We start from the raw sequence: 27,890 nt of genomic DNA on the forward strand, positions 1-27,890 counted from the left end.
AGTGAAATGTTTGTCAGTAATATGAAATATTTAATCCGGAAAGGACAAAAGAACTGATAATGAATGAACACCTAAGAGGTTCAATATATATAACCTTTTTCCTGGTTAAAAAAACCTTTAAAAGGGTTCTATAAAGAACATTTTAGGGGTTCCAAATACATAGCGCCTATAGAACCTTTTAAGGTTCTATAAAGAACCTTTTCTTCTAAGAGTGTAGGAGTCTGATCCCGAATCACAATGAATCAACAAAAAAAGTAATCTCCAGCCTGTGACAGCGTGCTAAGATAACAATTCAATACTATCAATACTAGGATTTCTCAATTCATGACCCCTTTAAAAGTGTAACATTTGGTTTTGGCATGCAAATAAACAGAACTTAAACACTTTTTTTATTAAATAAGAAAAAATATGCGTACCATTGTGACTTTGTAGTTATGACACAATGTAAAATACAAAAAGAATTTGAAAAGAGTAAAGTTTGAATTAAAGGTGAAAGGCCCCTTGCACCCGAAGCTAACACCACCCGGTGGCCTCAGGAAAACAGTGAACAGTGCGCAACGGCATGCATTTAAGCAGGTAAATATTAGAGAAAAATAGCAAAGTCATTTTGATGAGCCAAATTTCCTGCAGCCAGCAGGTTAAGCTATGAATAACTGAATATTGGCATGTGTCTTCGGAATGTTGGACATTGTATGCCCGAGTTACAACAGTTTCCTGTTTCATGGCGAAACATCACATTTCCGCCACAGGGGGAAAACTCGCAATTTAACGTCGCAAAGGCTTTTGGATTAGACTGGGCAAATTTGATGTTGATCTGATTAAATATCTACGAGGAGTTGGGTAAAGTACAGCGTCTGGAAATGGCAAAAACTGCAAAAAGTTTGCTTCGAAAATTCTAAATATCTCACTTCCTGTTGGGTTTTCAGATTTTTAGGCAGGGAAATTTTGTTTTTGTTAGAAAAGGAAATCAAAAGTCTCGAGTGGTGAAAAACAAACAAGCAATTCTCTACTAGAAAAGTTAAATAAATCTCAGACGCACCAAACCTTTTTTTTTGCATAATGTAAGATATAATTTGTAGCATAATGCAATGTAATGAAATCTGTGTTTATTATTGATATTATTTCTGTACTAAAAGAAGGAAGTAGATGCCACCGCTCAAATCCTGTCACCTAGACAACAGCAACCCCCACGCAGATAAAACCCCCTCCATCAGAGGGCTGGATTCTGTGGGTTTGGATTATCAAGCCTACCTTCTTATTAGTCTCAGAGGAGAGCTATTATTTTTAAGGCACATTTAAAACTAAAAGTGAATGTTAGATGTGTTTTTTAAATGCCTTTTCTGTAATCCTCAGTGGTTTCAAGAAATATTACCTTGCTTGCCGAACAGTAAGCACAGATATAGCTATTTTCTCCAAGCCTCCTGACCTTATACGATAACTCACATACTGTGATTCTTTTATCAGACGTTCAGCAGAAACTACCCACACCTTTTGACCAAAAAATGTTTTCTGTGACTTTTTCCATGACTTTTCCATGTCTTTCGTGATGGCTGGATAAGGATATATATATATACATATATACACATATATATACATACACTGCATTTTCATGCCTACAATTATTTCTACAAAATTACTGTAAGGTCTTTAGGCATTTAATAGACAGACACAGAAATTCAGAGATAGACCTTATCTCAAAAAACCCCAGATGCACTTTTCCCCTTGTCCTGCTACCCCAGACGAATTACACATGTATACATATTTCATTGCAGAATTACTTCAGGTCTGCTAAGCACTACAAAAACCAGACAACCATGAACCCAATGACCTGAAGATAAAAACACTCAATGTACTCAAAACCACTACAGCAAACCATTAAAGCAAGTCAGCACCTTATGTTACACACTCAAAATGTGCTATTTTTTAATTAAACAAAAAATAACATTCTCCCAGTCAAGTTTGATTTAGCAGAGAAATAATGCTCCTGCATTTATGTGTGTACATTCTCCCTTCTCTCTCTGTATGCTCTCGCTCTCCCTCTCATCCCAAGAGAGCTCAAATATAGGTCAAGGACTTGAGTCAACCAGGGCAAGGAGAAAAATACAATAATGGAGACAGAATTACACGAACAAGATCTGCAGTGTCTGAGTGCAAATTATCAGCAGAAATGGATTGTACAAGCTATTATGCAGCAGCAATCTTTAGCAACACTTCAGTTTAAGTAGCAGAGTGTGTAAAGAAGTATGAAAGATAAATGTCAATAATTTTACATGCAAAGAAGTCAAAACGTAACATATATACTTTTAGGATAGTTAAAAATGCTTTGTATTCGGCTTTTCACAGACAAATAGGCTGATTCCATCTAAAAAAAGTAGGTAAGCACTATCAAACCACCAAATCTATTTGTTCACACAACCCAACCGGCCAGAAATAGCAAAGTTGGCTAAAACGATCGTGTGCGTCTGTGGTGATAAATACACATTTATCTTCATCAGTGCAGCCAGAATCAAATCTACTCTAAGAGATCATTCAGCCATAGAAAAGGTGTGACCTTTATTCCAAATTGTTACCATTATTCATTAATAACAGCTTTTAACAATGTTCACCTTTACAGTTATTGGGAACTCATTTGGTGCAAAAACATAAATGAATCAGCGTATTGATTCATGATTCGGATCGCGTGTCAACCTGCCAAACTGCTGAAATCACGTGACATTGGCGTGATAGTCTCTATTGGCTCCAAACAGCCATTCGTTTTTTGTAATCTCCATGTTGTTCATCACAACACTAAATACTTAAAGAGTTAATAGGCTATTTATTTTCAAACTTAAATTTTTTCTATTTTAATTTGGACTACATGCCCTAATGATAAGAAATTTTCGGATTATTTGTTATTGTTCAGTAAAACTTTGAGACATAGGCCTACAGCTTCATTATGCAGCTACCAAAATGACAATGAAAAATACATATAAAGAATGAATTATTCAAAGTAATGTTAGTTTCTTAGTTACTGTTTAATAGACCTAAGATAAAAGGAACAATGATCAGTTGTATTTCTTAACTAATATTAACAAAAACATAATATTTTCTGTAACAAATGTAGTCTTAGTTAATGCATTAAATAATGAGACCTTATTGTAAAGTTTTACCTGCTGTTCTTTATAGCCTTATTCTTTTGCACTTTGATTTTGAAAATGTTACTTTTATATATGTTTGGTGCATTGTATTACTATATTTAAACATGTTATACTATGAAAACAGTTTTTTTGCAACTTATTCCAATATTCTGATAATATTGTATACCGTGATAAAAGCTTCAGAAATTAATTAGCAACATGAAAAATTGCGACCGGCACATGCCTATTTAGCATAGATCATTGACTCTGATTAGATCATTAGCATCTCGCTCAAAAATAACCAAAAAGTTTTGAAATTTTTCCTATTTAAAACTTGACTCTTCTGTACTTACATCATGTACTAAGACTAGGACTATTTAAGACTAATTTTCTAGGCCGATATGCCTCGGAACTATACTCTCATTCCTGCGTAGGAACTTTGTTGCCTTACCATGGGTGCAGCAGACGCAATGATATTACGCAGTGCCTGAAATAGTCCCCAGCACGCTCTCTGTGCAAGCAGATTGTCAAGCCGGTTATGTTGACGGAAGTTAGCTTATTTTCAGATTTACCGTAATACCATTGCGCCTCTACACCCATGGTACGGCAGTAAAGTACCAAGTATTACGCAGGAATGAGAGTATAGTTCCTAGCCTAACGGTCTAGAAAAATTGCAACTTTTCATTTTCAATTGAGCTAATCAGATTCAATGGTCTATGCTAAGCTATGCTAAAAGTGCTACAGCCAGACACGGAGATCAGCTCAATGGATTCGAAAATGGTAAAACTCAACTATATAACTACGGGAGCTGGAAAATGAGCCTATTTTTCTTTACGTTCTTCCACTCAAACCATTTTACTAGTCACTGAACTCTTTGGTAAACCAAACACCTTCAGTATGTAATGGCCATTATATATTCAGAATACACTATAGTTCTAGTTTAGTTCTAGTATAGTTGTGTAATGTTTATTGAATAAGTTAAGTCACCTTTATTTATATAGCGCTTTTACAATACAGATTGTTTGAAAGCAGCTTTACAGTGATAATAGAAAAATAATACAACAAGTTTGTTTCAGCTGTACAACCGCGCTGGTCAAAAAAAAGTGACGTCATCATCGTCTGGCTCAGTTCAATTCTCATGCAATGGTGTAAATGCAGACAAGTAATATTGTTGAATATTTAGTGTCCCCAAGTAAGCCAAAAGCCGAAGGTGAAAATTCTCTTATGCTCACCAAGACTGCATGAATTTGCAGTTTTGCAGTCAAAAATACAGTAAAAATAGTAATGTGACATATTATTACAAATTAAAATAACTGCTTTCTATTTTAACATTTAGTATTCATATGATGGCAAAGCTGAATTTTCAGCATCATTACTCCAGTCTTCAGTCACATGATCCTTCAGAAATCATTCTAATATGAAAATTAATAATCAATGTAGAAATCAGTTGTGCTGCCTAAAATTTTTGTGGAAACTGTGATTTTCTTCAAGATTCTTAGATGAACAGAAAGTTCAAAAGATCAAAAGCATTTGTTTGAAAAGTATTTAAAAAAATTAAAAAACAAACAAAATCTGACATCAGTGTAGTGTATATAAACGGGAAACATTCAATGTAGGCAACTAACCTCACGTGTCGTGTGTGTGTGTGTGTGTATGTGTGTGTGTGTGTGTGTGTGTGTGTGTGACCTAACCTCACTTTATATTCTCACAGCATCTGCTGTGTGAATCTCATGAACTGGGCCAGGACAAGTGAGAAGGGCCATTTAATAATATCCAGAAACCTGACATAGCCTCCAGCGCTACAGGCAAAACAATGTCAAACACATTCAGCACCGCCCATGAATGAAGTGAAACATACTTGCTACCTTTATTGACAATGAAAACTAAGTAAATGTAAATGGTCCCATAATGTTTAATTCAAGTTTTACTATTTAAATAAACCTTATTTAATAGAAAAATAAGCTACTAAACCATATCAAGTGCATAGTGTAACACAATCTGATATCAAGGTAACTGCATCAGGCAAAGTACAAATGCCTCAATACAAATTCATTCTCAGGCATTCTCAATTCTTTTCTGAATGGTGCAAAACACAGAGTTGTATGTAAAGAGTCTTACCATTGACATGTACGGTTGTCCTGGGGGTGACATCCATATCAAGTACCGGTCCAAACGGAAAACCCCAAATGACAGGTATTAGGTATCCGAGCACCACCAGCATGAAGTTCGGCGGTTTGGTCTGGCCCATGATAAACAGGATGTACTGAGGTTCTGCTATGATCCAGTCAGGTCCTTCCAGCAATACTCTGCTGAAGATAATGTTGTGTAATTGATGCTGATTCACTAGAACAGGCTCCCGCTTCCAGCAGTGCAGACATGGGCTGCCTAACTCATCCTTGCTCTGTCAAAGGTTTCCCGCTGCATTGGCAAGAAAACATGAGTAAGTCTTTTCTTCCCGAGATACATTTTGAGCAGATGAGTTGATGTGAAAGCAAATCATGCACAAATGCATCCACGAAACATTTAATAGTGCAGTACACGTCTACTTTATCAAATGCTATTATCAAACTCTACAGAGATATGGAAAAGTCTCAAGATAATAAAATGCGCAAGATAATTAATGTTCCTGTAGCTGGTACAGCATGGTGCAGGCAAGAACAAGCTCATGGCGTTGTTTCTCGGGGAATACACATCCTGATAACATGCATACTTACAAATGTGGATTGAAGCAACTGATGAATTTGATGCACTTTAGAGCAGCAAACCTAATTTCTTATAATTTCTTAAGTTATATGACGAATATAAGATGGCAATAAAGGTGAATACTGACAATACAAAGCTTTTTCTTGGTCACACAGTGTACAGGCAGTCATTTTAAAATCTTTCTCTGGCATGGATTCTGGATGTGGAGGATGCACAATTTTGTGGCTCTGGGAACTAACTCAAAAGCGAATTTTGTAGCTTTTGATTCAATTTAAAGTGAGTAAACTTTTAAAACGGAGAGTCGGAATTGTTTTGTATATTATGAGGTATCGCTTGAATGTGTTTATTGTCTAGAAGCACCATTATGTGACAGTGAAATGGATATGGATGCTGTAGATACAATGCAGCCAGCATAGAGCACATTGAAATGCATATGAATGGCTTTGCTCCAATTTCTTGTACCTTGCTGGAAAGCTGCTGGGTTGGTGCATAATATCTATTCCGAAATATACCGTAAACACATACAAGTTAACACCTCTCCTGTTACAATAAGCACCCTGCTCAGAATAGAATGGACAAGCGAGACATCAACAAAACCACATCATATGCAGGAACATTTGCCTCAGGGTTTGGCCGGTCTGCGTAGCAAAACTTTCTCAATGGCCAATCAAAAATAGCCCAAAAGTAGTCCAATGACCAGATCACGAATATAAAAACTCATCCTGAAACTCATTTTATCAGGATGTATAAATATGCCATTCTCATGCCTTATATTTTACAGTCACTGTTATGCAAATTGAAAAGCACTATATCATAGTGATCATAAACACAGCTCAAAGCCTCACTACCAGTGGCCCTCCTTCATAAAATCACAGTTTTATTATGGAAGAATGAAGCACTTCATTAAAATATAATTTATGCAATATGTCAACCCTTCAACCTGTGGCAACAGTTTAAAAGTGGCCCAAACTTAGCAAACCTGATTTGCCTGCCTGCAGTACACCATCCCCTGGTTTCACAGACAAGGCTTAGTCTAAACTGAACTAAGGTCTAATCCTGGTTTAATCTCATTTGTGAAACCAGGCCTTCATTCTGTAGTTACTACAGAAGCATCAAAGGTCATGAAATAAGGAATCTTTTCTGATATAGCCATCTGTCAGGCGAACAATATAAATACTATATTTCGAGTCTGACATTTCCACAGATGGTGAAGAAATACCTCCAATCACCCAAATGCGGGATTTTATGGCGTATCTCACTAATTCGCCATCTGCGCTTAATCTAGTTTATCTGCACTGAAAGAGTCATGAGATTTTGAAGTATTTTCAAGTCTAATTTCAATATCTCTCATAAACATTGATTACTGCATGCCGAAATGTCTTACATTGGTTTCCATTTATTATTTATTTTTACTCATAATTATGTCAAACTAGGTAAAGCTTCTATTCCATTATCACTAATTCCCCTACAAAAGCAAGGTTTCTCAATCTGGCTGAGACACTGTATGTAAAATAACATGTTTGATTTGATGTAATGGAAAGAATAAACTATTCAAGAATGCACGAGAGACGAGATTAAAAGACAAAGTACTTTGATGCCATTAATGAGTGCATTATCTGTCGGCGTAATGGGTTAATTAAATCAAATGACAAGGGCACTGTTTCTGAAGATGTTTTCATGGCTTGGTTGACAAAGAAATTTCATGCACCAGCTTAGGAAGGTTTTGTGCCAACATCCATTAACTGGATTGGGGAGCTCTGTGAAAGCCCATGAGTTAAGGCATTCCCCCATGAGAAACTATAATGTAGACATGCATTTTTTGTTTATGTATTGTAAAAAGCGCTAAGATAAAAATTATTAGAAGTAACTTGATCTGCTCTTTCTGTAATCCTCTGGCACAGAGATGCAATTTTACTTGTATTATTAGAAAAAAAATATTAAATATATTCATTTATTCCAGCACAGAAAACAAAGGATATAAAAACTCTAAACTCTGGCCCGAATATACTGCAATATATGAATGTATTCTAAGGTCTAAATTGTATTAATAATTAATATTAGTTGAGTAGTAGTATTAATTAAGTTTTACATTTATGAATAGACTTTGCTAAAGCACATTTTTATTATACGTATGCATTTTTCCACCCCTAGTCAACTTTAAAAATAAAAGGGAGCTCCAGCACAATAGCTGACATCTCTGATACCTCTCAAAAACGGAGCGTCTCATATAAATCAGGTATCATAGCATCAGATTTAATGATGCAAAAAGATAATAAAGCTTCTTTTCGTTAGTGTAAAAAATACACATGCAAAACAAATATACTAGATAGATAGATAGATAGATAGATAGATAGATAGATAGATAGATAGATAGATAGATAGATAGATAGATAGATAGATAGGCTACTTATGATCATTATGAAAAGTATTTTAGTTTGTTACAGCGTGTAGTCTACATCAGATTGCACACCACTGCGGTATTTTTAAGGACACTTCTGGCACTCATTCCCAGTCACCTTCACCTGCGTGTAGAGATCCCAGCAGGCACCGCATACATTACAACAGAGTATGCGCAAAGATACATACCAATAACTACACAAATGTAATATAAAAGCATGTGAAAAATGTCAGAGCTGTATCATAAACTCTGTAGTTACATTACCTCAGTGTTTCAGAAAAAAGTAATCACCAGTCACCCTGTGTTTCCATAGGATTCCCCGTTGTGCCGCTAATGATGCCTCTGCTCTGGAGATCGGATTGTGTACTGCGTTTCACTCACATGCGGTTCCTATTCTCAGCACAGACTCAGGTGAAGCCAAGCCACGCCTCTCTGTGTAATATTCATGAGCGGACACGCCTCCTCTACTTTGTGTCGCAGTGTCACTTCTGTAAAGCATAAGTAAGTTTAAAGCATTTAAGATTTTTTTTTTGAAAATGTAATGGATTTATGGGGGTTGGATGTGCCACCGTTGTGACAGGGATCCAGTCGCTTCATTTGTATTGGTTGCCACCTAGAGGTTAGTATTAAAAATGCAACATGTAGTTCTAGGGGACACTGCTGCTAGCTGTCACATGGAAAGTGTAAAAGCTGTAGGCTATTTCAGAAACTATAACCAAATCAAAATTCTATTTTATCAAAGTATTGTTTTTCTCTGTGTATAAGTGGTTCTGAATGTTGGTTTCAAAACCATCTTAAATTAGATTTAGTGTGTGTGTGTGTGTGTGTGTGTGTGTGTGTGTGTGTGTGTGTAAATTATTGTCTTCCAAAATAAAATTCCAATATCAAATTTGTGCTGCTTTGTCTATATCTATCTGTTAAATAAAGAAATAAACACAATAGATCATTTTTACACAAAAAGTCACATCCACTTAATTCGAATTGCATTTTCCCAGTATTGGCGTTTCAGAATACTTTAAACTTTTTCATAGTTTCAAATTGTGGAAAATCCATTTTAAATATTTATTTCATTTTAAGGTTTTATTTTCAAATAATTGTTATAAAAACAAATTGTGTGACTATGATATGTTCAATAGCTTTTTTTAGTGAGGCATATTTAAAGAATTAGTTCACTTCAAAATGAAAATTTCCTGATAATTTACTCACCCCCATCTTATCCAAGATATTCATGTCTTTCTTTCTTCAGTCGAAAAAAAAAATGTTTTTTTGGGGGGTTTTTTGCAGAAAAAATTCCTGTATTTTTCTCCATAATGTATTTCAATGGCAACCCAGTTTTGAAGGGCTTCTAAGGCTCTGCATGATCTCAGCTGGAAAATCGGTTCTTATCTAGTTAAACCATCTGTCAATTTCCTTAAAAAAAGAAATATACCTATATACTTTTATATATCAAATTTGTGGACTGGACCTTTTCTGATCCAAAAAATCTGTGTATATTAAATATGGAGTCATCTCAGCCTTAAAGGGGTCATTAACTAGCTTTTATATATATATACTGTTGTCTGAGGTCAATTTATGACATTTGCATGGTTTTTACATTCAAAAACATCATAATGAATAAGAAATAGCCTACTAAGTAATTACTAATTACTAATTCTACCCTGGTTTTGAGGCCCTCTCCTGCAACGCTCAGTTTTTATGGGTATGCTCCACTGAAGACTTGGAAGTAAATGCCAACGGCCAGGATTGAATAAGATTTGCATAATTAATAAGCTTTAGCTCCCGGGATTCTTTTGAAAGCATGTGGGGAAATGGCAATCAGAATTAATCAGCCACCGGGCTCGCAAAATGTCTTTATAAAAATCTTTATCCCGCACTTGATTGGAATGTAATTTTTTTATTACTTGGCCCGTCCGATCGGTGGATATAACCACGAACCGTACACACACACACACACACACACACACACACACACACACACACACACACACACACACACACACACACACACACACACACACACACACACACACACACAGCCCCGGGACATTGGGCTTTGCGAGCCCTGGCCCATATTGTAATTGCACTTGTTTGATTTGATAGTTATTAGTTAGTGATCAACTGTACTGGTAAAATAATGAAATGTTTAAAGTATACATTTTAAATGTAATAGGCTAAATAATTGTAAATTAAATTTGTTTATTGGTTATGTCTTACACTTTCAGCCTGTTTAAAAGTATGTTTGATTTGTTTTCAAGTTTATGCATTTACAATTTACCCAGGCAGAATTAATCAACTTAAGGAATTAGTTATCTTGATTTTAGACTAATTATAAAAACCTTTGAAATGTCTATTCGAAAGTTAGTTTTTTATACCAGGCTTTGAAAATACATTGTGTGTTTATTATACCAGGCTGTTCGTTTTTGGAGAAAAAATGAAGTGAAAATGAAATTTAAAAAATGATATGTTCATGACAGCATTATTTTCAGTATCAGTAAAGGAGTCTGAAGGTCTCTGAGCAACAGCAGATGCAAAAAAATAACAGCAGGAGCAACAATAATCAATAGATAGTTTTAGGACAGAATTAAGATTTAAAAATCAAATATATCCGCGTGATACCGCTGTAGTGAAACTGCTCTTGCACGGGCAAAACCGCGGCTCTGCACAGATATTATTAAAAACCTCACTCCTCTGGTCTCAAGATACGCTCTAGCGACTAATGCTAGAGGTTGCAGCTTTTAGCCTACTTGTTAGAGTGTCTGACTCTCATGCCGGCGGACCCAGGTTTGAGTCCCGGTCCAAACAGAAGGGGTTCCAGCCTACTATATGTAATATTTTATATAATTATATAAATTTTATATAAGACCAAAGTCAAATTCCCTCAAGTATCAATATTATTAAATCTTTCTTTAAAGCCTCAGGCTTATATTTAAATGTTTCAAAGTGTGAACTTTTTTTGTCTTTATGACTCTCAACAACCATTGACACACCATATAGGCCTAACTCATAAAATACTCTGTCTGTATTAAGCATCTGGGGATTTTTCTTACTAAAAACAGGTTGCTCTGGCAACAACTTAATTTTGTCACCTAAAATAATGAAAACTAGAGCGCTCTTTAAATGTTGGCAACAACGAGACCTGTTAATCTATGTAATTAGAGCTGCGACAGTCGAGTGCATGAAGTATCCAACATTCCTCAGTTTGTTTTTTCCATTAAGTACATCATCTATTTAAAGTACACTTTTTCTTTTTGGAATTGGGAGTGATTTGAGACGTTCTAATGACTTCAGGACGGAAGTGCTAAAATGCTAATTCGCTTCTGCATTTTGGCCTACAAAGTGATGTCATACATGCAAGGCAAGCCACGCCTTTATGTGTAATATTCATGAGTGGTCACGCCTCCGCTACTTTGAGTTGCAGTTTCACTTCTCTAATGCATAGATAGGTTTACAGCTATTTAAATGTATTTTTTTTTTTGTTTTCTTTTTTTTCCTGAGAATGCAATGGATTTGTGCATTTATGGGGGATGGAGAGTAAAATGTGCAACCAACCACTGTGACACAAATCCAGTTACTCCATTTGTATTGGTTGCCACCTAGAGGTTAGTCTTTTATTTTATTTTATTTATTTTATTTTTTATTAATGCCATAACCAGAACAATACAATTAGACATATACATTCAAATCAAAATTACAGAGTGATAAAGTAAAAAAAAAAAAAAAAAACAGTGCCAGAGGACAAGAACAAAATTATAATAAACAAAAGGACAATTGTGCTATTTTATACAATGTCATACCTGCTTGCCAAGTTATGCGTTCTGATTGCCTTTTTACTTGTGCAATTACACAAAATCGAACAAGGTTAGTCTTAAAAACGCAACATTTAGTGCACGCCCGGGTTAGTTGTCACATGGAAAACGTGGGAAAGCTGGGGAATTCTATTTACAAAAAAAAAAAAAAAAAAATCTTTTTTTTTTTTTTCCTGAATGTTGGTTTCAAAACCATCTTAAATTTGAATTCTGTCTAAAAAAATAAAATTATAATATCAAATTTGTGCTAGATCTATATTTGATCAATAAAGAAATAAACACAATAGATAAGTTTTAAACGAAAAGTTTGGTTTTTTTAACCAAAAAGTCATAAAATCTGATAATATGCACATAATACAAAGTGCAATAATAGGCCTACATTTAGAAAAAACAAATCTTTAAATCTTGTTTTTTAATGGTTTTCTTTTTAAATAATTCGAAGGTTAAACAAATATTGTGACGACATGTAATTATAGATAGCCTACGCTATGTTCAAAAACTTTTTAGTCAAGCACATGTGGCATACTTAATCTACAATACAGACGGAAGACTGCTGAATCCCTTCTGTTTGGATGTTGTGAGAATGAGCATTCATCAATGTACAATCTAAATTTAATTTACCACTTGCTCACGTCACGTGTCCATACAAGAAGAAAACGTGCCATATTATCAACATTTTAGAGCTTTGGGATGGTGCATTCATGCATTTCCTCCATAAGTATGTTACAAATTGTACTGCTAGTCAGAATAATGTGCAATTTACCAAATAAGTACGTCACCAAATGAGTGCGTGCCTGTCTGTGTGTAACGTACGTGTGCAGATGGCAGCTGGAGTGAGGAGGAGGGAAGAATCCGTGACGTCACGGGCTTCCTCGTCCAACACATGACATGTTTCGATACAACTGTGAACCCTGGAAACGTTTATAGCATCTGTTTTGATCATCAGGTGACTGTAGCGTTGACATCAACTCTACATGGTAAGTGTCAAACAGCCTAAAGATCTAAAATCATAGAATCGACTGATATTCTTGTGTTCTCTGATATAACTGGACTGGTTAAGTGTGTCTGCCTGGGGCTGGGACTTGGTACACGTCGCATTGCTTGAAATGAAAGCGGATAGCTTGCTAGCCTCTTAACTCAGAGCAGGATTAGAAGTTTAAAGGGTTATTTTCGGTGTAAAGTGTCACGTCGCATATCAAACTCATAGTTTCCTACGGCTAATAAAATTCAAACCGTCTCAGCTGAGCGTGATGAGTAAAGTCGCTAACGTGAGCGGCTAGCACAGATATACTAGTGAAACATTGTATTATTTTGTCAGTGAGAATGTAAGGATGTATCATTCAAGACGGAAAAATTCGGTTATGGAATGTAAACAACTGTGTTCAGAAATATTAAATGTAATCTCAAAGCGCAATCGTCGCCCTAAATCACTAATCAGTCATTCCAGCATTTTCATTTGCCTCTTTAATGACTAAAAGTCTCTTGTTTCTGTTTTGAACTGGTCACTAATATATTTATAAATATATGTATTATTTATTTACATGTGTCAGGAGCCAGATAGTGTGATGAAGGATAGATATTCAATGGGTAATTTTAATAATAGGGGAAGATGGAGTACGAGAAATTAGTTGCTTTCATATAATCTAATTGTAACTGAATGGTCATCATGTAACATTATTATGAAAAATACTAAAAACAAGATTAATGTATCCTTATAAAACAATGAAAGGACGTAACAATAGCAACAATGACAATTCAATTCAGGCCTCATTCTACTCAATTATAGGTTTACATAAATATGTGATATATAATACACATATGTATGTATGTATGTATGTATGTATGTATGTATGTATGTATACAGCTCTGGAAAAAAATTAAAATATCAATTAACATTGATTTTTCAATGTTAAGTGGTCTGTTAATTTTTTTTTTCAGAGCTGTACATGTATGGGAATATTCATTAATGAAATAAAAATATATAATTACCCCAATGGTCTAACTATACTTCTCCACTTAAAATAAATATTTTCTACCGTCTACATTCTAAATCAATTATTGTGCCCACAAATTTATAAATATACATCACTTTTTGGTTTTGTAAGATGCCTAGCTTAACCATAATGGCCATTTAAACTTGGCTATGGAAATTAACACTTTTGTGACTGAATGCAGCAGTTCTTAGACAAAGAGAGTTCCTGTAAAAAGTAGCTTTTTTACTGTATAGGTGTCAAAACAATTGTGTAAAAAGGGTGTGAATGTTTTGGTCAAATAAAAGATTCTTCTGTTTGTAAATTGAGAATAGTTCTCACGCATCCTGTTGCTCTGGAGAAAAGACACAGGTGGGCAACCTGTCACTGTAACGCAACACTGCCAAATTGTTGGTGTTTTTCTCCATGGCACTTGATCTCTTGTCGGATTAAAGATTGCTGAATCGTATCTGCTGGGAAGCAGCCACCTGTCCTTCAGAGATGAGATGAGATTCACTGCGTGCAACTCGATCCAGTGAGGTGCGTTTTGTTTCAGTGCTTAGATCAGATGGAAATCATATGTTTAGGGTAGTTTAACCGCCTAGAACTGTAATTCATTGTTCTCTTAAAGAGCTGGGGGGCAAGGTTATTTTAATGTTGCTTTAACTCTTAGAACGAGGGCTTTCAAAGAACTCCAGGACTTGTGTGAGCATGTACAGCATGTGAACATCAGATGTGCTGTCTATACCAGCAGCCAGAAAGCATTTTAATTAGTTTTTTGAAATGCCAAGTGTCCCAAAGTAAGGTTAGTAATACTTGCAAAAGGTTGTCACGGATGTCTGGCTTTAAAGCAAGGAGGGATTCTCTGTGTGTAAGGAAATTCAAATGACTCTGGCACAATGAAGTCCGCTCCACCCTACAATTGGAAACCGTTCAATATTTGATAGCAAACACAGGCCTCAGCCTACACTAATTGTGCTCAGGTTACATCTCTCATTCACCCCTGAGACATCTCTGGACTGGATAACAGTGTTTGTTATTGTCAGCTTTGAAGCTGGGATGAGATCATCCAGTTCATTAAAAAGTAAGGTTCATGTGCAATTACACTTCGCACTGGGATTTATCGTGATTTCTTTTCCTGTTAGAAATCGTTTTACAGGCACAATATGGAGGTGTGACCTGAAAGTACTGAAGAACTAGCTACTCCAGGCTGTTTTTGTTATTATGGGATATGGAAAATTGGCTGCTTTCATCCCTAATTCCTCATAACCCTCCTCATGGAAACATAGCACTGTTTTGAGAGATCTTTTTATTGTGGTATTTTCCCTTTTTTTGATGTATTGAAACCAATTGAATTGTAATTTCATGCAAAAATAACAGCAATTTGCATGACTAACTTTGTAAAAGCATCTTTGAAAGTATCTTTGGTGATGTTAAGTATTCTGTCCTGTTTTCTCCCAGCTTTCTCCCATATTCTTAATATTTTAGCTCAGAAGAAGGTTGAAGCCTGTTTTTCCAGATTCATATCAAGCAAAGTGCTGAATCATTAAAGCAAAACCAAAGCCACTTTATAATGTAGTACAGATGCTCCGTTTTCTCATTTGCTTGGCCATTGTCCAATTACGCTCTCTGAATCTAATTCAAGTAATGGTAATTTCCAGACTAAAAACAGCCGACAGACATTACCCAGCCTCATATTTTACAGAATAGAGTTTTGAACTGGTTGGTGTCTGTCTGTTTGCAGGGGCGGATAGAGCGATGACCCCACCCTGCTCGGCCTGTGGGACGTGTAGAGTGCTGCGTGGGCGAGAAGAGCGGAGAAAAGAAGCAAAGGATGGGAAGGAGGTTATGGGGCTTCTGCCAGGGCATCTCAACAGCTGTGCTCTATGGCTCCCTGGCTCTGTTCGTCTCCATTCTCCACAACGTCTTCCTACTGTATTATGTGGAGACCTTTGTGTCTGTTTACAAGATTGATAAGTTATCGTTTTGGGTTGGAGAGGTAGGTTTATTATATAGTTTCTATGATAAATATAATCTTATTGACCTACTACTATATATCTGGGAAGGATGGTAGATCTAACAAGCCATGACTAATGAAAATAACCATACTTTTTTTATCCTTCGGATCAAAAATTGCTCTGCAGACAAACAAATGACCATGGTGGAAGCGGGATAATCCACGAATAGATGTGCAATAAAAACATTTGAATGCACTCTGCTTCACGTTGGGTGTTTCTTTGCCTCCACGTCATGCATTAAAATACTTTAATGCAAAGCTAGCTGTGGATTATCCCTACATAAATGTTGTTCATTTGAACTTTCTATTCATCAAAGAATCCTGAAGATAATGTATCATGTTTTTTTACCTTAAAATGCAGCACAACTATTTTCAACATTGATATTAGTAAGAAATGTCTCTTTAGAACCAAATCAGCATATTAGAATGATTTCTGTAGGGTGATGACATGTGATACTGAAACTTGAGTAATGATGCTGAAAATTCAGCTTTGCCATCACAGAGATAAATTACATTTGAACATATTTCACAATATTGTTTTTACTGTATTTGCTCAAACAAATGCATTCTTGGTGGGCATAAGATACTTCTTTTAAAAACAATTTCCTTTTTTAACTTACCAACCCCAAACTTTTATATAGTTCAATCCGAATCTCTTATTTGTGCATTGAACAAGATATGAATATGATACTGCATGTTCATATCCATACGCTGCATGTGAACATGCAGTATTTGACATTTTTCCAGTCATGGTTTTGTTATGCTCATTTTATTGTTTCTTTTTCCATAGACTGTGTTTTTGATATGGAATAGTCTGAATGACCCTCTTTTTGGCTGGCTGAGTGACCGCTCATTCCTAAGCTCTCCACAGTAAGATTAATCACTCACTTTGAACACTGCAGTCCGATAGGATGAGCACATATCTAATGAATCTCTCTCTGTGTCTGATTGCTCAGGTCTGGGTCCCAGATCACATCCCCTGAGGTGGTTTTGAAGCGTCTGCAGGCACTCTCCCGTAGCGGGCCTCTCTTTGCCCTCTCATTCCTGGCCTTCTGGGTGTCCTGGACCTGGCCTGGACTGCAGTTTCTCATCTGCCTGTGCCTTTACGATGGCTTTCTCACGGTGGTCGACCTCAACCACAACGCCCTCCTGGCTGATCTGGCCGTGTCTGCACATGACCGCACACGCCTCAACTTCCACAGTTCCTTGTTCAGTGCGATGGGCTCGCTGTCCGTTTTCCTCTCTTACTCCTTCTGGAATAAGGAAGACTTTTACAACTTCAGGCTCTTCTGTGTGACTCTTGCCACTTTCTCGATGCTAGGCTTTTTCATTGTTTCATGTCTCCTGCGGCATCGGTTTCAGAACGAAGTCCATCCACACAAAAACGAGAGCCAAGCACTTGCTGAGTAAGAGCGTTATTGTTTTTCAGTGTTAAATATTACTGGTCCTTTAGCAGTTACTTGCCTCATCTGAGGCAATTTACACCGCACTAATGCTGGTCCCCGTGGAGCATCCTGGGGTTAACTGCATGGCTCAAGGGAGGGATGTTGATAGCGCTGGATATGAACATGCAGTATTTGTGTTACCAACTTCTTAAAGAAATATTTGACCCAAAAAACAATTTATTTTGGCATAATTTACTCACACACAAATTTTTCCAACCTATATTTTTTGGGGATTAAACATTAAAGGAGTTAGTTGACAAAATATCAAAACTTACAGTTGCTAGACTACAAATTTCAACCCTACTAACATTGTAACAAATTTTATAGCTAGACAATTGGCTTAGCTGTAGGCTATTTATTATTTTGGGTATATTTAATATAGATGTCCATTGCTCATCAGAATTTGACTCATCTTTTTATAATGCATTTTTTTTTATTGTATACATTTGACTTACTTTTTGTTTTGTTTGTTTCATTGGATTGCTTAACCTTCTTTATATTCTTATAGACTGAGTGTCGGTCAAGCTCCTTTTACCTTACCTGGGAAGCCAGTCACTCTTGGAGAATATCTAAAGCAGCTGTCACACCACAAGAACTTTATGTGGTTTGTCTCTATGAACCTTGTCCAGGTAAATGTAAACGCGTTTGACACAAAGTTAAAGGGGTAGTTCACCCAAAAATGAAAATGTGATGTTTATCTGCTAACCCCCAGTGCATCCAACATTTAGGTGTCTTTGTTTCTTCAGTAGAACACAAATGAAGATTTTTTAATTTCAACCATTGCAGTCTGCCAGTCATAATTCAAGTGAATAGGTAACAACACTATGAGAGTAAAAAGAAACATGCTTAGACAACATGCACAAAAACCCTGTTGCTTGTGACGACACATTGATGTCTTAAGACACAAACCGATCGGTTACTTTGAGAAACCCAACAGTATTTTTTTTTTTTTTTTTTTACCTCATATCCAAACGAATTTCATGGGCAGGACAGTATAGTGTGCATATACTTAGATATGCTGTCGGACTAAATATAAAATATCTTAAACTGTGTTCTGAAAATGAATGGAGGTCTTACGGGTGTGGAATGACATTAGGGTGAGTCATTAATGACATCAATTTCATTTTTGGGTGAACTAACACTTTAAGACATCAATGTGTCGTCACGAGCAGCAGGGTTTTTGTGCATGTTGTTTTTTTTTACTCTCATAAGCACTATTCACACGGGATTAGTATTATCTAGGGACCTCTGTGACAGAAATAACTCCCCCCCACATCTGAGTTTTGCGTGGCGCATTCACACGGGATAAGCAAAGCCTGTGATTTTACTGGAATTTACTGACTTTTCCCGGACATGATGTCAATACTTCGTTATCGATATAGCTGTATGAAATCATAAACAGGCATCGATATCGTTTTGATTTTTTTAGAGTAATAAATAAACATAATTTCGTTCAGTTAGAGAACAGACGCCATGAACTGAACACAGACCAGCGCCAGGAGTCAGATTTCATTCATCACGAGTGAGAAGCTGACAATATACGGCGAAAGATTCAGTTTCAATGTTAAATGTAAAAGCGGCCATTCAAACGAGCTTGTCATTGTATTGTTCTGTTCTGTTTTTCATTAAGAACAATATTGATGTTAATATTAAACACACCATTCAATCAGTTTACTCCCAAATTGATACTCATTCTAAAGTGAAAGTATAATCCGTGCGGCTGTACGGGAATTCATAACGGTGCGCATTATGAATGCAGACTCCATTCTTTGTGAAAGATAAAGATAGAAATGCTCACAGGGAAAAAAAAACCTTGCAAAAATTATATCCGATCCGCCTAATCTTGGCCAAATCACAGAGATGTCGATACGAACGGGACTACTATCATCACAGGACCTCTGTTCGGCGAAATATGGTCGGTAATTTGCGGGGGAATTTTTACTTTTACAAATTACAGACATGGGTGATTCGCACAGGATTAAGATCACAGACATTCTCTGCAATTATTACAAATCACCAGAGGTCCCCAGATAATACCCGTGCGAATAGGGCTATAGAGTTGTTATTACCCATTCACATGCATTATATGACTGGCAGACTGCTACGGTTGAAGTTAAAAATCTTCATTTATGTTCTACTAAAGAAACAAAGAAACCTACATCTTAGATGCACTGGGGGTAAGCAGATAAACATCACATGTTCATTTTTGGGTGAACTATCCCTTTAAAGTGGTTTTGTCTTTAATCATCCAATTAGAAACCAGATTATATAAACATATATTTCTCTACCCCAACATCCGCAGGTATTCCACTGCCATTTCAACAACAATTTCTTTCCTCTGTTTTTGGAGCACCTTCTGTCGGACCGTATATCTGCCTCCACCGGTTCCTTCCTGCTGGGTAAGAGAGAAAGAAATCGTTCACATGACCACAGCACATCAACAATGCTGACTATGTAAACCTGCTTGTGGGAACCTATTGTGAGGTTATGATTTCCCATATGAGGATAAACGTCTGTTTGTTTGTGTTTGATTTATACTAAATCCCTATTTTCCTGTGAAACAGGCTTCTCTTACATTGCACCTCATCTGAACAATCTCTACTTCTTGACGCTGTGCCAAAGAATGGGTGTCTACCAGGTTGTCCGCTGGCTCTTCATTTTAAAGCTGGCCCTCAGCATAGCCATGCTTCTAGCTGGGGCGGACCAGGTGTACCTGCTCTGCATCTTTATTGCTAGGTGAGAAAAGAGCTTCCCACAAAACCTTCCTTTTTTCCCCAACTTAAATTGTTATAAATCTTGAATACTTTAGGGTACACACTTAAGTTTGGTCTCTTTTTTTGGAGACATGTGGCAGTTTTTTGTACAAGTGAGAAAAATTATTATATATAAAAAATTATTATAAGGTGCACTATGTAGTATATTTGCAGTAAAATATCCAAAAACCACTAGGCCAGTGTTATATATTTTGTTCAGTTGAGTACTTACAATATCCCAAATGTTTCCAACTATTTGTCAAACGTGAAAAAATTGCTTTTTTAATCAAGGAACTGGGACGTCTCAGAATATAGTCTGAGTGAGTCGCCTATCAATTGTGTCATATCTGCGTTACCCTCGGTTTCCGTATTTATTTGGTAGAAGCGCTTTACACTTAGCAGTGTGAACAAGTGTCACAGCAGCCGCTGAGCGAACGCACAGAGTAACGTTATAACATCATTTTAAACAAACTTAAAGGTGCCCTTAAGTTGTTCTCTGATATCTACATAGAGGGTATGTGACTTATTTAAGGGAAAAAATTGTCCAGATACAGTTTTACAGGTCCATTTACAACCCTATAAATTGTCCCTAGAATGTAATGCTCTGTTTTTGCCTTATTTGGAAGGGTCATGAATATTAATGTTGAGCTCTGCTCTGATTGGCTTATTTCAGCTGCTCACAGCAGTTCAGTAAAACGGCTCGTGAGTCCTGACCTATGGAGGACCAACCCTGCACAAATTAAAAATAAATAAATGAATGAATGAATAAATACATAAATATACAAATATGTAAATTAATAAAAACATAAATAGATAAATAAATTTGATAATAGGAAAATAAATAAAAGAATAAACGACTTGATAAAATAAATATGATTCATTTTTAATCAAATACAATTTTGTATTATCTTTCCCTTAATTTATTATTTTCTGCTTTTATAAACAATATATCTTTTTAACTTTTATTTATTTGTTAATGAAATTTAACATTTATTTTTATATTTATTTTTATATTTATGCTTTCATTTATTTTTTACATTTATTTTTCCCTCATGTATTTATTTTTACATTTATTGATCGATTGATTCATTTCTTTTTCTTTTTCCGTGTGCAACATGGAAATGAGGAGGGCGGTTCTTGTGTAGCTTCAGCGCATCATTGGTTGAGAGCTCACCACAGTCTATGAAGCTCACGCACGCAGAATCAGACCAGCTGAGGAGAGTTGTCAGTAAATGACGGCCGCATAGTTCTTTCACTAAACAAACGTATCGATGTTTCCAGCAGTTTGACCCATGAGACTCACAGTATGTGATGTCCATGTACTGAACTCTTATTATTTCACCATGGCAAGGTTAATTCAATTTTTCATTCTAGGGCACCTTTAAATGTATCTAATATGATAAACAGAGCTGGTCCTCGCGAGGCGGGTGTTTGTGTAATAATCGCTCCAGCAGCCGTGCTTAGCTCCACAACACTGTCCTGCTCTGCTTCATACTACAGTGACGTTAATAACCGCATCCATCAACATGAGCTTTATCAACATCTCTGTCCAAGTCCTATTTCCATCAGCTGTGAGGTGAAGACCACATGTCCCAAGATGCTGTGCTCAAACTTGACATCATCGTTTTGAATAGGCGCCCTCTAGCGCTGGAAAGTTACATAGTGCACCTTTAAGTGAAAATAAAAAGTTATTGAAGTTTGTTTTTGAAAAGTTTTTTTATATATTTTATATAAAATGTATACTTTTCAAAACATGTTTGACTCAAAAACGGCAACAAAAAAATCTGAGAACAGATTTACATAATCTTTCATCAGCATTGTCTTTTATCTATTTTTATTATTTTATTGTGTTGTTTGAATCTCTCCGTAGCAATCGCGTCTTCACCGAGGGCACTTGTAAACTTCTGAACCTGGTGATCACAGACCTAGTGGATGAGGACTTCGTGTTGAACCACCGGCAGCAAGCAGCTTCTGCCCTGCTCTTTGGTATGGTTGCCTTGGTAACCAAGCCTGGTCAGACCTTTGCCCCTCTCATTGGTACCTGGCTGCTGTGTCTCTACACAGGTGTGTGTTATGATCAAACCTGCATTGCAAGTAACAAATCACATTTAATCATTCACATTTAATCGCTTGGCCGATTTCAAAAAAAGAGTTTAAACAGTTATGAATCAGCGTATCGATTCATGATTCGGATCGCATGTCAAACTGCTGAAATCACATGACATTGGCGGTCCGAATTCTGAATCGATTCACTTATTCATAACCGTTCAAATCTTTGTTTTGAAATTGGCCCTTCACTATGTAAGTCGTTATTTAGTTTTTTTTGCACAAAAAACTATTCTCGTCGCTTCATAAAATTATTGTACTGACTCTGTAGTGATAAGGACTTTGTAACGACGTCTTTAGTGCCATTTATGGGTCTTGAGAGAGGAAATTACATTGGTGACAATGAAGACCTTTCTGAGCCATCGGATTTCAACAAAAATGTTTTGTTCCGAAGATGAACGGAGGTCTCACGAGTTTAGTTATTAATGACAGAATTTTTGGGTGAACTAACCCTTTAATATTTTTGTGGAGCCCATGATAACTAGCCTGGATGCCAGCTGAACTTAGCCCCGCCCACAACATTCAATGCTCAAACCAGAGCTGTTTGGACCAATCAAATATCGACATCAGGCTACATGATAAAAATGTTTTTAGTATTCTTTGACGAATAGAAAGTTTTATAGAACGGCCTTTATTTGAAAGCTTTTGTAAATGCCTTGAACGGAAGTCTATCTTCAAGTCTCATCATTCCCCTATCTTTTCCCAGGATATGACATCTTCGAGAGGAACTCCGGGGCAGAAGCACCGATTGCTGCTCCATCTTTCCCTGTGCCATTGCGTCAGGGTTGCTTTTATCTGCTGGTGTTTGTGCCCATTTCCTGTGCCCTTCTGCAGCTGCTGGCGTGGTCTCGCTTTACTCTGCATGGGCGAAGGCTACAAAACATCAAGTCCCTGAGGCAAGGTGCCCAACACAGCCACCTCATTGATGTCAAGGCTATCTAATACTCCTGTAGGGAGGAGAAGAGGAAGGAGAGATGAGTCGTGGACATTCCCCAAGTCCAGGCATTCTGCCAACAGACCCTGAATGGAGAATAGTGATGCCAAATACTGCAAAAGACAATTGAGAGAGAATGTATGGTCCCATCCTATTTGAAACCTGCCTTAATCTGTAATGTTTGCTAACTATTGGGTATTTATATTGAGTATGTGACCAAATATGAAAGGACAGTTCAAACAATAGTGGTTTTGGGACCATGTTGAACAGTACTGCCACCCCAACCCTCTGTTTTGAACATTCAGTGTTTAATTGAGTTGATAATCAAGCCAAATCTAATCACATCTCCCTTAACTGTATGTTTTAACTATATGAAAACCCCCCCACTGTGTTCTGAGGATGGGCGTGTTTACACTAAATGTTCAGCGGCATTCCGGGGATACATGATATGAAGTTGCATGGATATATGTGGTGTTTTTAATACTTTGAGAACTTCTGCATTGTCTTTGTAATTCGGCCAGCTGTTAAAGTTGTTTTGTGGCTAGTAACATCTGTTTCATATGACTTTTAAAATTCATTCAGTTACTATAAATGAGTATCATTACTGAGAAAGTATGTACATTATAGTTCACATGAACGTAAATGCAGACTGTGGTTGTACTAGCATGTATAACTTATTTTTGTACCAAATATCCAAATTCACTTTATTTTTGTGTTTTAGAAGCAGAACTGTCAATTTGACTGATGAGATTTAAGTAATGTAATTCCTTGGCCAGTTTGACGTTAACTAAAAAGTTACAGAAATAGTTTTGTATAAGGTTTTTCCAAATTAAAATTTTTATTGACAAATTTATATTCTTAACTTTTAGTAAAGATACCATTTTTGACACGTGTGAAATTCCATTTCATAATTTCAACTGTATGCTTGTTGCAAAACAAAAACAAATTAAACTAGAAGACACATCTTACTATTTTAGGTCTTAGATTGTTTTCTGTTTTGTCAACTACTGGCACCTCTGATATTTTCGTTGCGTTTTATGGTTATTTATTCTAGGAAACATTTGAGTTACCTTTGGAAATGTCCAAACTTTACACAAATGAGCTATGGATTAGAATATATGAGTTATTTTAGTGCTTTTGCCCAATGTTCAAATAATTCTGCTGGCCAATAAATGTTTTATAACAGTAATATATATGTGAAGTTTTGTCTTTAAGTAGTTATTGATTCAGCGCTCGCCTGTTTTAAACTCTAAAATATAATCATTTGAATAGGCCTTCAAACCTTTTCGAATATGCAGTTCATTCATTGTTGAATATCCAATTGTTAAATTATCCAAATATCTGTGACCTTTCTTTAGCCATTTAACACATTTTACATACATTGTCACACAGATCAGGCATAACATTATGACCAATGACAGGTGAGGTTAATAACAATCATAACGGCACCTGTATATTAAGCCCGAGATACACTGCACGCTACAACTTGAAAATGCTTACCTCAAGCTATTTTCCCTTCCACATTCGCTGTGTCTTTTCAGAACTATTACAACTGGCAAAGAGTGATTCATCAATTTGAAAATTGAGAAGCTTACTTTGCCCTCAAAGTTGATATGTTAGAAGCAGGAAAAATGGGCAAGTGTAAGGATTTGAGTGGGTTTGACAAAGGCTAAATTGTGATGGCTAGACAACTTGGTCAGAGCATCTCCAAAAATGCAGCTCTTGTGGGGTGTTCCTGGTCTGCAGTGGTCAGTATCTATCAAAAGTGGTCCCAAGAAGGAACAGTGGTGAACCGACAACAGGGTCATGGGTGGCCAAGGCTCATTGTTGCATGTGGGTAACAAAGGCTGGCCTTTGTGGTGTGTTCAAACAGACGAGCTACTGTAGCTCAAATTGCTCAAGAAGTTATTGCTGGTTCTGACAGAAAGGTGTCAGAATACACAGTGCATCACAGTTTGTTGTGTATGGGGCTGTACCTGCAGACCTATCAGGGTGCCCATGCTGACCCCTGTCTACAGCCGGAAGTGGCAACAGTGGGCACGTGAGCATCAGAACTGGACCCCGGAGCAATGGAAGAATGTGACCTGGTATGATAAATCACATTTTCTTTTACATCACGTGGATGGCCGGGTACTTGTGCATCGTGTGCTTACCTGTGGAAAACATGGCACCAGGATGCACTATGGGAAGAAGGCAAGCCAGCAAAGGCAGTGTGATGCTGGGATGTGCTGAACAATCAAGTCAGATCCATGGAGGCCCCACCTTGCAACTTGAGTCTAGTGTGGCGTCAATGCCTCGATGGGTCAGGGCTGTTTTGGCAGCAAAAAGGGCCCAACATAAGTTATGCTTGATTGATTGGCATACATTATAATAGCCAAACCAATGTGCATACACCTGGTGTATGAAGCTTTATAAATAACAGAATGATCCACCAAAATAGGGCACCAAATGAAACCGGTTTCAAATTACTTTTGTGTAATTGGTTCCCATGAGAATACAGCATACAGAGAAGCCTCGAGAGATTTCAGCCTTTTGTCCCTTTGTCTAGATTCTGATTTATTGTGATTTAAATTGTGATTATGTTAATCACATGATAACAGTATGAGCAAGTGCTCGTCCCCTCAAAAACACGATTCTGCATGTGACATTTTTTCCTGTACTGTGTACGTCACCTGTCGGATGTTTGAATAGTTTCCTTTGTGGGAAGGACTGGATTATGTCAGCGAATTTAACAACTTCATGTCATTACAGCTCGAGTATGAAATCCCCGTCAATCCCCCTCTCACTCATTCCCTGAACTGATCATGTTTTTGGTTATGACGAAGCTCTTCTTAAAAGGGCAACAGCGGAGGTAAACGGAACCTATTCAATCAATGTTATGAAAAGATGGTTTGAAAAATCTATATTTTCTGCGATAATGAAAGTCTCTTCATTAAAATAAATAAAATCATCCGTCGATGTCAGCAAACTCAAATATGAAAAATGATTCATACACTGACAGGTTTTCTGATAAATATCCCAGCTAACAATGATCGACTGTCTGTGACATACGTTAGCTGGGAGGCTAATTAATAAGGGTGAACTACCCATACTACCCATAAAACTATTTTGCATCACTCAAAAGAGAGCTAGAGAAGTTTTTTTCTGTTTGTTTTTTTCGTGAACAAATAATTTTTAAACAAATCTTTTGAATGATTCGTTTTTATTTTCTCTTCACTGGAGTCTCCCTTTTGAAACAGCATGCAAAGTCAATAAATAAATAAATAAATAAAGGGATAGTTCACCCAAAAATTATAATTGCCCCATGATTTACTCACCCTAGAAAAGCCATCCTTGCAGTTTACGACATTCTTCTTTCAGACAAATACAGTCTGAGTTATATAAAAAATACCCTGGATTATAATTGCGGGGAATGGCTATTTCTGTTTTGAAGTCCATAAAAGTGAATCTATGCATTATAAAAGTGTTCCATACAGCCCTTGGGGGTTAATAAAAGTGACTTGAAGTCGAATTAATCATGGGCTGAGTTAATTTTTTTGGTGATACCCATTAAGACAAATAAAGCACATACAAATTATAATATATATATATATATATATATATACAGGTACAAACCTTCTTGCTGGGCCCCTGTACCATGTGTATGTATAGAAAACTGACTTCTAGTGCCCCCCCTGCCTCGGGCCCTGGTTACTCGGTACCCTTTATCCCCCCCAGTCCGACACCCCTGTATATATATATATATATATATATATATATATATATATATATATATATATATATATATATATATATATATATATATATATATATATATATATATATATATATATATATATATATATGGTAAGTGAGCCTGACAAAGTACATTTCATCCATCGGAAAATAAGGGTACTAAAGCAATTATAAGTATGCTCACCAACAAAGCAAAGGTTTATGAACAATGTTTTGGCATGCTCTTTCAAATAAAAAAGTTTAATTTAAAAAAGAAACTTTGATTTTTGTGAAAAGGATAATTTTATGCAGAAATGGCTGGTTAAGCTAAAAGGGGGCGCAGTATTCAGCTAGAATGGGCTGCATAGACACACATACACTTTTACACAGGTTTTTTTTTTTTTTTTTTGTCAGTGTTGCCAAAATGTTCTAATCTTTAACAAAATGTTTGAAAAATATTTGACAAGCATACATGCACACAAAAGACACTAATGCACAGAAACAAACATACAATATGATCAGTTCATTTTTAATTGCATTTTTTTTTATTAAATATTTGTTCAACTTTCTGTTTAATGAAATACTTTTTATGGTGCTTTTGTGGCACACTAAAGACAGTAGTGTCACTTTACTGTTAAAAATAAAATTATTTTAGCCAAAATTATCTGTTTTGTTCTCTTTTTATATTGGCTCATTTTACCTGAACAGCTGGCCCATTTTACCTGAATGTTATGCCGTGGCTCGAGAAGGCACCAGCGTATACTCTAACTCTCATAATTTTAAAACAATTATACTTTTTCACATTTAAAATGTATATATCTACATATTTAAGAGACCCATGCTAATTTATAAAAAATATCATTAGATCTCATGCATAGCTTATTTGATGGTATTATATGTCATTTACCAAAATGTGGCCCATTTTAGC

General features: G+C 36.4%; 2 protein-coding genes across 2 annotated transcripts in view; one reads left to right on the forward strand and one right to left on the reverse strand.

Annotated features, from left to right (window-relative positions):
• Window positions 1-8,639, reverse strand: part of sema4gb (sema domain, immunoglobulin domain (Ig), transmembrane domain (TM) and short cytoplasmic domain, (semaphorin) 4Gb) — a 36,808-nt gene extending 28,169 nt beyond the window's left edge. The window contains exons 1-2 of the mRNA XM_067430666.1: window positions 8,482-8,639; window positions 5,235-5,534 (exon numbers count right to left, since the gene is read on the reverse strand). Coding sequence (XP_067286767.1) covers window positions 5,235-5,364 — 130 coding nt within the window. The 5' untranslated portion in view covers window positions 5,365-5,534; window positions 8,482-8,639. The remainder of the gene's footprint in view (window positions 1-5,234; window positions 5,535-8,481) is intronic.
• Window positions 8,640-12,845: 4,206 nt separating this feature from the next.
• Window positions 12,846-24,216, forward strand: mfsd13a (major facilitator superfamily domain containing 13A). The gene is made up of 9 exons (XM_067429953.1): window positions 12,846-13,000; window positions 15,738-15,992; window positions 16,801-16,880; window positions 16,967-17,416; window positions 17,964-18,084; window positions 19,758-19,854; window positions 20,020-20,191; window positions 22,079-22,272; window positions 23,021-24,216. The coding sequence occupies exons 2-9, from the start codon at window positions 15,828-15,830 to the stop codon at window positions 23,254-23,256; spliced, it is 1,515 nt and encodes a 504-aa protein (XP_067286054.1). The 5' UTR covers window positions 12,846-13,000; window positions 15,738-15,827; the 3' UTR covers window positions 23,257-24,216.
• Window positions 24,217-27,890: the final 3,674 nt, after the last annotated feature.

The sequence above is a fragment of the Pseudorasbora parva genome, chromosome 21 (assembly GCF_024679245.1).
Source record: "Pseudorasbora parva isolate DD20220531a chromosome 21, ASM2467924v1, whole genome shotgun sequence".
Lineage (NCBI taxonomy): Eukaryota > Metazoa > Chordata > Actinopteri > Cypriniformes > Gobionidae > Pseudorasbora > Pseudorasbora parva.